General features: G+C 40.4%; 1 protein-coding gene across 1 annotated transcript in view; it reads right to left on the bottom strand.

The window, feature by feature from the left end:
• Positions 1 to 857: 857 nt before the first annotated feature.
• The window catches only part of FER1L6 (fer-1 like family member 6), a 119,665-nt gene continuing 107,952 nt past the window's right edge, over positions 858 to 12,570 (bottom strand). The window contains exons 40-41 of the mRNA XM_032316696.1: positions 4,739 to 4,839; positions 858 to 2,781 (exon numbers count right to left, since the gene is read on the bottom strand). Of these exons, the coding sequence (XP_032172587.1) occupies positions 2,598 to 2,781; positions 4,739 to 4,839 (285 nt within the window). The 3' untranslated portion in view covers positions 858 to 2,597. The remainder of the gene's footprint in view (positions 2,782 to 4,738; positions 4,840 to 12,570) is intronic.

Here is a 12,570-nt window from a genome sequence, read left to right as displayed (position 1 = left end):
ATTTATGTAGGGACTCATGGCAACTTGTTGGAAAATGGATGTTTTTGCTATTTGATTTCTAAAATTTTTTAAAATGTCGTATCTTTAGGGCCAGAGATGCAAAATTAGACCTAGAACATTATTTAATTTATTTTTTTACATGCAGGACAGGCCATAAGTGATAACTTATGTATAGAACAGCAGACATAGCTAATTCCAAAATTATCCTTGCTTGCCACTTCTTCTCACACATTTCTTATGATGCCATCTGATCTGAAAGTGTTTCAAATACTTCTGCTAAAGGCTTTTTAGCATTTGAACATCTTTTGGCCTCATAGCCAACTTGATGAATTCTATTCAACTTGATGAATTCTATTCAACTTTGAAGGATTTTCAATTTTTAGCTTTTTTTTGGTGAATTTTAATAATGTGCATTATTTTGTCAAAAATGAACATCATTTTACTGTTCAAAATCTAGCAGAAAGTGTAATACCTTATTTCTAATTCTAACCTAAAATAGTGGTGTTCTTTTCCTTCTGAATGACACCACTGATGTATGTTGTCCTTTCTCTTAAAGCTCATCCATGAAACACATCCCTTGCTCAGAGCTTTTCTTCGATGCCCCATAATTTGAAGATAAAACCAGACCTTGAGGAGCTACCAGAATGTAATATCCATGGAGAAGGAGCTAGGTTTGTCTTTTCTCTGCTGCATCCCCACCCCCACGCCTACCCAGCACATTCGAGACACTCAATAAATATTTTTAAATGAACACATTTAAATCTATATTTATTCATTGAATTTTTACTTTAAAAATAATATATATTTATTTTAGAAGTTCTAAAATAAAATAAAAGATACTGTTACCTAAAGATAATCACTATTCACAATGTGACCTATTCCCCCTAGGCTTTATCTGTGCATGTATATGTGTTTTCTTTTTATATCATGCTGTACATACAGTTTTCTAACTTATATGCTGGTTTTTTTTTTAACTTACCATGCACTCAGTGTATGCATTCTATTCCATCAAGTATTTTTGACTCCACCACTCCCAGTGGCTGTGTTATTCTACAGCAAGAATAAGCACAGTTTATGTAACGAATACCACCAGGAAACCTTGCCAATGCCATAAATGTTCTATTTTCAACACTTCAGGAAAATAGGGCATTATAGTTACTAGGAAGTGAGCACCTAGGGCCAGAATTCAATTAACAACACTAAATCTAAGATCACACAGCACATGCTTTAATCTTATTTCGATCAACCAGGAACATTCTAGAATGATTTTCCATGTGGAAGTAAATATCCTTCATTTTAGAAGAATTACATATGTGGAAAATGATCTATAGAAAAAAGTAGCCCAGGTGCTTCTGGTGTTGAGAGGGGAACCCCCATCCAGCCTCCTCAATACTATCAAATGGCATCTCATGCTTGAAAGAAGATAGGGTTGCTCTATTTATTTGTGTATGAGGCCAAGCACTTCAATTCCTTTGTTTCCTTATTTTAACTCAGAACACCAGCTGCTCACTTCCACTCTCTGCTTTAGATGGGGTGGCAGATCTAGACAGTGTAGAAAAATCAAAGGTTTTCTTTCAAAAGAAACTTGACCCCAGCTGACAAGTACATAGGATATTATTTCTGGGACTGTTTTTGAAATTGATGTGTGCTTGCGAGTCATGATAGTACTTATTACATATGGTGGTAAGACTAAGTGCTGAATAGTGCCAAGGATGGTCATTCACAGCATGGTGTATGGAAACACCATATTTGTTGGGGCTTATATATCTGGCCAAAGAGAATTCCTACTGGTATCATAGAGATAATCCCCCAACACACATACACAAAATAATATTTCATATTTATAAAATTCCTACTTGGAAATTGCCATAGAGTGAAAATCCAAGTAGATTTCTCCAGAACTCATTTCTACTATTGAACATATTCTATTTAATGCAGCCAAGAATACTGAACATATTCTATTTAAGTGTTGACTTCTATGGAAAACCAGCAACATCTCATCTCTAGATGGGAATTTCAACAACAAAGTATTTTAGGTGATAAAAAGTCTTCTCCAAGCCAGTTTCAGAGCCTAAATAAGTGAATGTGTTCTATAAACTCTAAGGATTAAACAAGGTTAAGATATATGGGACAGGTTGAATGTCTAGTAATTTGCTAAAAATGCTTTCAGGTTGTTTGCTGTAAAAATTTTATTTAAAAGAAAGTGCTTCCAATAAGTCGCAGACCCAGAATTAGACCTCTCAGAATAAAACCAATTACATAAAGAAAACATTCGCCTAAGTCAATTTGAGGTCACTGTTGATTACTCTGAGGCAAAGAAGTCATCATCTCATGTCGTTCTTGGGCAAAAACATGGCTTCAGGCTTGTGAGTTTGGAAGGTCGTGGCCAGGGTTGGAGCAGGTAGGGGAGGCTCCTTTCCCATTTCCTCCAAAAAGAGCTGATCTGTCTTTAGATATAAGGAATGGTTCTTGGACCCTTTGAGTTCATCCTCCTAGCACCAGCTCAGTGCCTGCACAGAGCACATGCTCTTACATATTAGATATGAGGAAGAAGAGATGATTAGTGGAATGAGAGGTGCCCGATCCTCCATGATTCTCTAGGGGCTCCCGACAATCTTATTGCTGATGGCTCCAGGCAAGGTGTAGATGAAGAGGACCAGGAAGATGATGAGGATGATCAGAATGAAACCGATGATAATGTACTTTTTGTAGTTCTTCCAGATGAGGTGGTACAAGCACTTGAAGGGGCTCACAAACCAGGAGAAGGAGGTGTCTGGGCGGCTGCGAGGGAAGCAAGAGAAAAATCAGGAGAGGGCCATGATGCCAACACATGGGATTCTCCAGACCTCAGAAAGTATTTCTGACTCCCACTTTCTGGAGGTCCATAAGGAGATGCCTGGGAATGGGAGAAGCTCATGTTGCCTTGAAGCAGGAGTGATCCAACATTCTGGGTGATGATTCCTGCATCATTTTAAAACTTGGTTTAGAGGAGGTCTGACAGCCCTCCATTCATCCAACCCTAATCAGCTCAGCCCTACCTCTTCCAAGAGGCCCTCCTTGACCACCTTGGTTCACAAAGATCCCCCTCCTTCCAAATTCCCATTTCATCTATCACTTGACTTTAGCTCTTTTTGGAACTAATCTACTGGTCTTCTATACTCTGTTAACTATTTTATGAGTCTGTGTTCTCCCTAAACAGATTGGAAGCTCTTAGAATAGAACTTATGTCTTAGATTTCTTTTGTGTTCTTCAAAGTAGTTTTTTTAAAGTAAGTACACATTGTACGAGCTCAACAAATATTTATGAATTAATGAGTAAGTAAGTATCCATTATGTTTCTAACATTGTGATAGATGAAAAGTAATTACAGAGAAGGAACCATTCATCTTGAGACACTAGGGATTTCTGGAAGGATAGGATAGATACAATTTGAAAAAGTAATTTGTATACATATTCCATAACCACATATATTTACTTTTTAATTGATATGTAACCATGGATTAAATTCATTAGGGTAATCCTTCTAGTAACTCTACTTCTGGGAATTTATTTTATTTTATTATTTTTTTAAAAGATTTTATTTATTTATTTGAGAGAGAGAAAAGACAGAGTAAGAGAGCATGAGAGAGGAGAGGGTCAGAGGGAGAAGCAGACTCCCTGTTCAGCAGGGACCATGATGCAGGACTCAATACTGGAACTCAGGGATCATGACCTGAGCCGAAGGCATTTGCTTAACCAATTGAGCCACCCAGGCGTCCTGGGAATTTATTCTAAAGTAATAATTTATAGGGGCACCTGGGTGGCTCAGTTGGTTGAGCAGCTACCTTCGGCTCAGGTCATGATCCTGGGGTTCTGGGACTGAGCTACAGGTCGGACTCCCTGCTCAGCAGGGGAGTCTGCTTCACCTTCTCCCTCTGACCCCTTCCCCACTTGTGCTTTCTCTCTCTCTTACTCTCTCTCTTTCAAAGAAATAAACAAAATCTTAAAAAAATAAAGTAATAACTTTTAAAAGGGAAATATTTTCATCACACTACAATGATGGAAAAAGTAGAAGTAAACTAAATATCCAATTATGGGGTGATGATCAAGTCAAGTATGGGCACCAAGTCTATGGAATTTTCCACAGGCATTAAAAAATCCTAATTCTGGGGGCGCCTGGGTGGCTCAGTGGGTTGGGCCTCTGCCTTCGGCTCAGGTTGTGGTCTCGGGGTCCTGGGATTGATCCCCTCATCGGGCTCTCTGCTCGGCGGGAAGCCTGCTTCCCCCTTTCTCTCTGCCTGCCTCTGCCTACTTGTGATCTCTCTCTCTCTGTCAAATAAATAAATAAAATCTTAAAAAAAAAATCCTAATTCTGACCACTATGGCAACAAAGCAAAACTCTGCAGCACAGGATAAATGAAACATTAAGAAAATTGTGAATGCTTGATCCAATAAGAAGTAGAAAAAAATTCATGTGGAATTCATATTCACATAAGAAGACTAGAAAAAATATACGAAACTATTCTAGAAATGCTCATGAAGCAATATTACAGAAAAGGACCCTTTCCATTTCCCAGTCTATATTGTTTTTAGAATATTTCTCAATTATAGCAACAAAAAGCTACCTGGATTGGCGATACCTATTGGCTGCCTCCTTGTGGCTCAGTCCTCCCAGAGGGGCCCTCTAGAGAAATGCCCTGTCCCTTGCTTTGGGAACTACAAAGGGCCTTTCCTATGCTCTTATCCCCAACCCCACTCACTTGGGCTTGGCCAGGGGCTCTGGCTCCTTCCGGGCTTTTCCGACAGGATTTTTCTCCGCTTCCTCTGCTGTCACTAAGTGGAACTCGGCTTCCACCTTGCCCTGCACAAAGACAAAAGTTTCAGTTTCCAGTCACAAAGACCTCCTGGGAGCAATGGCAACCTTCTAGCAGTGTCCAGTGTGGGAAAACGCCAAGAAGTATTTTGACTATCCTGCTGCTTTGTTTTGAGAAAGATTGTTACCTTTTCCATTCTGGGAGAAACCATTTTTATGATGAACAGTAAAAGCTCTGAAACGATGTTGCTGTTGAGTTCTGTGAAAGGAGAGGTCCCACCTGTACACAAAGACCAACATATCCTTGGTTGCCTGGGCTCTTTCACTTGTAAAGGTTTAATTGATAACTGATTACAGAAACTCAATAGCAATTAGAAAGGGATTGAATTACCTGAGTGGCAGAGCCCTTTCTAATCTGACAGTCTTTCTTCTCTGCCAATGATTCTCCAGAGGCAACTGGTGGGGCCCTACATTTGCAGAACGGCTTTTCTGTTACCCTTCATTGTTTCTGTTGTCTGCACACATTGTTTCAGAATTACGCTTCTCTACTTGAATTTCCTCTTTCCTTCTCCTTGGAAAAGAAGCAGCCCCTTTGGTCTGAAAATTGTGTCTGGTGCTTCTTCAGAACACAGTGCGTTATTAGCACTCATGTAAGTCTTGGGTCATCAAAGCATGAGACAAGATAGCTGCAAAAGGTAAGGGTCACTCCTTCTTTTTTTTTTTTTTTAAGATTTTATTTATTCATTTGACACAGAGAGATCACCAGTAGGCAGAGAGGCAGGCAGAGAGAGAGAGAGGAGGAAGCAGGCTCCCCGCGGAGCAGAGAACCCGATGCGGGACTCGATCCCAGGACCCTGAGATCATGACCTGAGCCGAAGGCAGCGGCTTAACCCACTGAGCCACCCAGGCGCCCAGGGTCACTCCTTCTTGTTTGTTCAGTCGTTCACTACTTTTAGGGACCCTCTGTATGCCAGGTACTGTTCTAGACACTGAGGACTTACTGATTAAGAAAAATAGTATCCTTGATCTCTTGGAACTCCAGTTCTTGTCATTTTGGAATTATATGTGGATGGGACATAACATTTTCTACCTCAGTAAAAAGATTACAGTTTCTGATGAACCAATGGGTCTGTGTTAACTTAACAATTCACCCGCCACCAAGAGCCAGGACTGCTTAGCAGCAACGATGGTTGCTGGCAACCATGAAAATGTAATCATGGGAGAAATTAGAGAAGAGTAGTGTATCTAGGGTGGGGTTGAATTGGAGAAGAGAGGCAGTGTCATGGTTGTCTGAATTAGTAAAGAAATGCAGTGGGCATATTACAAATGAAGTCATGAGTTCAAATCTAGGAGGCCTCGTTCATTCTTTAGGCTGCAACCCTGGCCCGACTTAGAATACATTACGTGTCCAATGATGCAGTTATGTTCCTTAAAAACACAGAAATATATATGGTCTGTAATTCCTATTGACAAATCTTGGCCTTATAGGTAATGGCTTGCGTATACAGGTATTTGGGGGAATATCTGAAAACCAAGAAAGAAGGAATAAAAAGCTTCTGTCCAGTCTAATCATTCCACTCCACTCCACCTCTATCAACAGTGGAGTCACAGTACTACTACTGTATCTGTAGCTGTGATTCCTTATTGAATGCCACTTTGCTATATTCTTTCAATTTATCTATCAATAAATCACAGCAACAAGCAAATTGGTCTTCTTTTACTGATGGAAAAATGAAGCAGTGGAGGTCAAATAACTTTCCCAAGGTCACACAGGCAAAAGCCAACCAACTGGAACTTGAACTGAGGTCCACATTATGCCAAAACTCAAGCTCTTTCCATGATAGTGGGCTGCCCAACTTATTCATGAATTTGCCAGATGGCTGGACGAGAAGATTTGTGAGAACCTTCCCAATTCTAACATGAGATGATTGGGTTATTCTCATCATAATTATCACTTGAAGGCATTTGTCTTCTTGTACCTCAGATTCCATACCTGTCAAATGGCCAGATGGGCTTTAGGGCAACTTCTGTCTCTATTTCTAGGTTTCATGAAAGACAGGAGACCCTGCAAAGCTAGACCAGAAGAAACCCAAGAGGCCAGCCTACCACCCATGGCAGAGGGCTTTGCAATATGCAAAAATTCCCAGAGGTCTTCCAGAGGTGACATAAGTGCTACTGAACAGTGTATTTATCTGCTAGAAGCCTCATCTAAATCATCTGCATTTGAAAGAGAGTCAGATTAAGAGCTGCTAACTAGCTCCTAACTAATTTGCTAACCACCCAGTTGCTGGACTCCAGGATGTTTGGAAAAGAGGACAAAAATCAACAGTGAGTAAGTTAGGACCAGGGCAAGAGGATCACAGTTGGCTCTTTGTTTTCCACTGCTTGGTAATGAACTCAGTCACAGGTGCTCCACACATACGTCATTCCATGTAAACCTTCCGACAACAGGTGAAGTAGACATCTTTACTCCCTATACTCCCAAACAGCTGAGGAAACTAAGGCATGATGATGGTTGCTAACCTGCATTACAAAACCAGGCTTTGTGCTGAGATACTATGACACCAAACCCTATCCCCTGTTACTCACTGTGCCCAAGAGGCCCTTCTCTATGGAAGAAAAGAAGCAAACTATATATTTAACAGCAAGGAAATGTGCCTATTTTGAAATGTTCAAGAGAAGCGTCATAATCCTTGCCATGGCCATGGCATTATATGTTTGTCGCTTCCATCTAACGGATGACCTCGGGTAGTTTAAGGATTATGATCACATAGCATAGCATGGTGTAAGAGTTGAGTGAGTGAGATTTGGCGCAGACAGGTGTGCATTTGAAATTGGACTCTAGCACTCACCAGCTGCGTGGCTTTGGGTGAGTTACCTGCTTCAGTCTCGCTGTCCTGGAGAGGTTAATAGCATGTACCCCACAGATTTGTTTTGACGGATATTTGAAATAACATATATACAGTGCTCAACCTAACACCTGGTAAATAGCAAACTCTTAAAGAGATGATAGTTGCTACCTTCAACACTATTTCATGGATGGAAACACATAATTTGATAGGAAATACCTGCCCAAATAAAAAACACCCAGAGAAGACCCATATTCCCACAGGGGGAAAAAAAAAGCAAAGAAAAGAGAAGGAGAGCATATGAAATCAATTCTGTTCTAGGCATAGAAGTCATGGGTTACTACCATGAAGGGTCTTGCCCCCACTTCACTGTCCTGCTTAAGTGCTTACAGAGTCTTTTTCTGATATCACGGGCCCCAGGAGGAAAGTGTTTCCTGACATGTTCTGATAAATACCACTCCTCATTCTGTATCTCTCCACACAGAAGGTTCCCAGTTTTATTTTAATTATCGATACTCAACCAAGCACCAAGTAGAGGCCTTAAGCTAATAATATCCTCCAAACACAATTTTAGATCAGAGCTAGAAAAAAAAATGGACAACTTGAGAGACTATCTATTAACCTAATGACATCTATGGATGGAAAAAAATGACCAGGAAAGGTCCGGAAAAGACTGGATTTCTTGCACTGAGTGTGTTATTTATGGGCTTTGAACTTCACTGAGCCCAGAGAGTGGATGCCTTGGGGAGGGGGGTGGGTCCTTTAGGTCAGATATGCCTTCTTCAGTGATAATTGTTGCTTATTAAAACAACTCTCAGTGGTATGAGATAAGGTATTCTCATACATTAACGGTGGGGAAGTGTGCTGGCAAAGTCTTTTAGGAAGAGTGACACACACATATATACATACATGTGTATACACATATATATGCACGGATACATATAATGCCTATGTAAGTATGTGTATTACCTGATATGGTCATACTCTCAACAAATGGAAATAAATTATAGTCACTGCCTCCTCAAAAAAAAAAAATAAAAAAGACAGAGAAATATTTAATTCTATCAATTCTCACTTTGTGGGAAATGGCATGCCGGACTTAGGCATGCCATTTCTGGGCAGATAAATTAAGGAAATAATTCAAAACTCAGAAAAAGCATAATATGCAAAGCACAGTCATTATCCTGTCACTCTTCAAATTGTCCTATTTGTCACAATGATATGTCCCAGACTCATCTTGTGTTCTATCTGTCCTTGACCTGGAATCAGCCAAATACACCTGCCTGGTTTTTTCAGTAGAGATTGGTATTCAGAAACCAGGATCCAGATGCTTCTTGCTACTTAGTGATTTTACTTCTAGGTCCTTCAGTGAAGAGAGCTAGAAAAAATATTTTTAAATCCATAAGTCCATAGTGATACTGGGGAAAATGCAAGACCAAAAAAAATCCCATTTACCACCCCTGGAGATACCTCTTGTACCAATTCTTGATTCTACAGTGTGGGAATTGATAGAATTAAACATTTTTCTTGTCTTTTTTTTTTTTTGAGGAGGCAGTGATTATAATTTATTTCCATTTGTTGAGAGAAAGCTCTTCTTAACAGCTGAATTCTTACTAATAAATGAAAAAATCAGGATAGAATTAGATACACAGATAGATAATAGGGATATATAGATGAGTGGGTGGATGGCTAGACAGCTAGGCAATGGAAAGATGAATAGAGATGGATGGATGGAAGGAAAGAAGGAATGGGTAAAGAAGGAAGAAAGGATTAGAAAAATCACTTTGCAACACCAGTGAAATACTTAATTACAATCACCATTAGGTGGAAGGTGGTGGCAGGGCAGGGATTTCCCACAGAGCCACAGTGTCACCCACTGGTTCCTTGCCAATTGTAAAGAGGAAAATGTACTTTTTCAATGAAAAGATCTCATGGTCACCAGCACGATCATGTGAGTAAACACAGTCACCACTAGTGAGGACGTCTGAGGCCCTGTGCCTCCTGGCATAATCAACGGGAAATAAACAGCATCAAGTCTTAAGTATTCTTACCAAAAATGTTTAACCTGATCCTGATAATGCTGTTACACCTAAATTTCTTCTAGTTCACCAGAAAGACAGGGTCTAGAGAGTATGATAAGCTATGTCATGAGAAAACAACCGGACAAGTGAGGCCAGTTTCATCAAATAGGTCTTGTCGTGGGGCAAGAAATGATGGAGGACCATTCTAAAACAAAATGAACCAAAAAGACAAAATAACCAAAAAGCAACAGATGAACTATGACTAAATCTTGTTTTGGAAAAAACAACAACAACAACAACAAAACAGCTGGAAAATACATCTTGAGAGTAATAGGGTATCCTTCTTGTAGATGGAGAAATTGATACGGTGTGGATATCAGATTGGGTGATCATAATTAGCTTCTTCTATGTGATGGTGGCATTATGGTTATGTACAAGAATGTTCATATTCTTAGGAGAGGCACACTGAAGTATTCAGGAATGGTTAAAAAGAAAACCACAGGCCCCTGATGGAGTTACTTAGGTGAAGGCCCCATGTCAACAATCCAAGACTTAAAGCCTACCCTAAATGCAATCTCCTTCCTACCCACCCCTCCACCCCCAGCCCCAGGAATTTAACCTTTGGTCAGCCAATATGGAAATTTCAACCTGGATATTTACTGATAGACACACTTTCATTCCTCTAAGGAGGGCACCTTGCCCAAATAATGCATTTCTTGCTAATAAATTCCTTTATGCCCTCTCTTTGCTTTTAAAAACCTTCCTTTTGTTTAACTTGGGGAGTTCCCCTTTACTTGGTAGATGGGATACTGCCCTATTCACAAATTATTTAATAAAGCCAATTAGATCTTCAAATTTACTCGGTTTGGGGGGGGTTAGTTTTTGTTTTTGTTTTGTTTTTTTTTTAAACAGGGAATAGTGTTGGAATGTCTACAGATTACTCTTAAATGGTTCAGCCAGTAAGTATGTGTGGGGGGTTGGGGGCAGCGAAAGACTGTGTACTCACATATACAGACAAAATCAGTGCAGCAAAACAGTAAAAAGTGTTGAATCTAGGTGGTGGATAAACGATTGATCATTGTCCTATTCTTCCAACTTTCCCACATTTTAATGTTTTAAAATGAATAAACGTTGAAGAAATAACACAACGATTAAACGGGCGTTTCTATTTTGAGACTACTAAGAGTTGATACAACATTGATACCATAACTAGGGGAGTGCTCATTAGAACATTAAACCGAACATAAAAGGCCCTATTTTTAATATAGAATGATCCCTACTATGTAAAATCAACAAAAATCTACCCAAATTGGGCACAACCCAAACATTAACAAAAGCTTTCTTTGGGTGGTGTGCATGAGGGTGATTTCTCTTTCCCTCCACACTCTTGTGTCTTAAATTTCCTATAAATGTGTATTACCTACTCTGTCTTAAAATAACCTTTACATGAAAATTCGTACCCACTCTGCTCCTAGAGAATCTGAGTTTGTCACATACTATTTAGATGATGTGTGTGTCCACCACCTCCTCAGTTAAGCTGTGAACTTCTGGATGCCACGAATTTGCCTCTTTCATTATAGAACGTTTACCGCCTAGTGTATGAGTGTGTAGCCACAGTAGCTACTGACGAGGGTTTTTCACACGAAACCAGAAGCACAGAAACCTCCCCTTTAATTTTAGTTGTTGATGTTCTTGCGATTTAGGTGGGCTATTTAACTATCAATTGATGGGATTCGCTTCTACAAGAAACTTCTTGATCATCTTCTTAGCAGTGATTTCTTTAAAGGCGGCTTTTAGTAAGATAACATGTATAACATGCATAGTGCAATATATCTCATATAGGACCTACCTGTCCAATATACATTTCTTTTGTCCCAAGGTTACCTGTTATTTGCAAATCCTACCTGGGGCTGTTTTTCACTGACTATGAGCACAGCCACATTCCATAGTAGCAGCTCTGTGTTCCCGAAGTCTAAATTGCACTGCCTGCGTGTACAGAGAAGTAGCTTTAAAAATAAGCCTGGGCACGTGGCAGTGGCAGTAAGCAAATCCCTGCTGGCCAGCTGGTGCCTGGAACAGGACTGTGACCTCCTGAGTGCTGGCTTCAGGAGGGGGGCAGTAGGAAGCTTAGAAACAGAGAGAGTCTGTACTGGAAAGGCACCTTGGGGGCACCCAGTCCAACACACTTTTTTTTTTTTTTTTACAGCCATAGAAACTGAAACTTGGAGATGGCATGACCTCCGAAGGTGGTGGACTGAGGTTTTCCGTGACACCTCTTGACTCCCAGCCCATCCAGCTTGCTGCCACCCTGGGAGAAGGTTACCGGGCTGGCTTCCTCTGTGTGGTTATGGGTTCCTTTGAGGGAAAAGAGAGGCTGCTGGGTTATACCCCTGCTGCTGCAGGCCAAACCAGCAGTTGGGGGGATGCTGGGTGGGTAGGGACAAAGTCAATCCTCACTTTCCCTTTAGGATGTGTAAGGACAAAACCAAATTAAAAACAAGGAGCTTAACATTTCCTGTGGAAAATACAGGAAGAGATTTCCCTCTCCTTTTTCTAAGAGCTGTCACTTTAGAAAATGTAATTGGAAGACCTTTGGGTACTCTTTGAAGTGCATATAAATTCTTTTGAATAGAAGGTACGCCCTAGAAGGACCCACCTTTCCCAAAGACCCTGGAGCCATCTCTTTGCAATGTACACATCCAGGGAGAGAACACCCGTCCCTCCCAGCTTCCGGGGGTGCCTGGTTCCAAGTTGCCTATTTGAGGAGGATGCCCTAATTTTTGTGCCCACCCCCAGTATCCTCCTTAGCCAGTCACATAGGATGCCCCCCTTCTAGTTATTTTGCCTCCCAACAACGTTGAATCAGAACAAACCTGGTATCTTCCTTTTTTTTTTTTTTTTTATTATAA

The sequence above is a fragment of the Mustela erminea genome, chromosome 16, assembly GCF_009829155.1.
Source record: "Mustela erminea isolate mMusErm1 chromosome 16, mMusErm1.Pri, whole genome shotgun sequence".
Lineage (NCBI taxonomy): Eukaryota > Metazoa > Chordata > Mammalia > Carnivora > Mustelidae > Mustela > Mustela erminea.
Note: the sequence above shows the minus strand (reverse complement) of the source record. Positions and strands in the feature narration are given on the sequence as shown.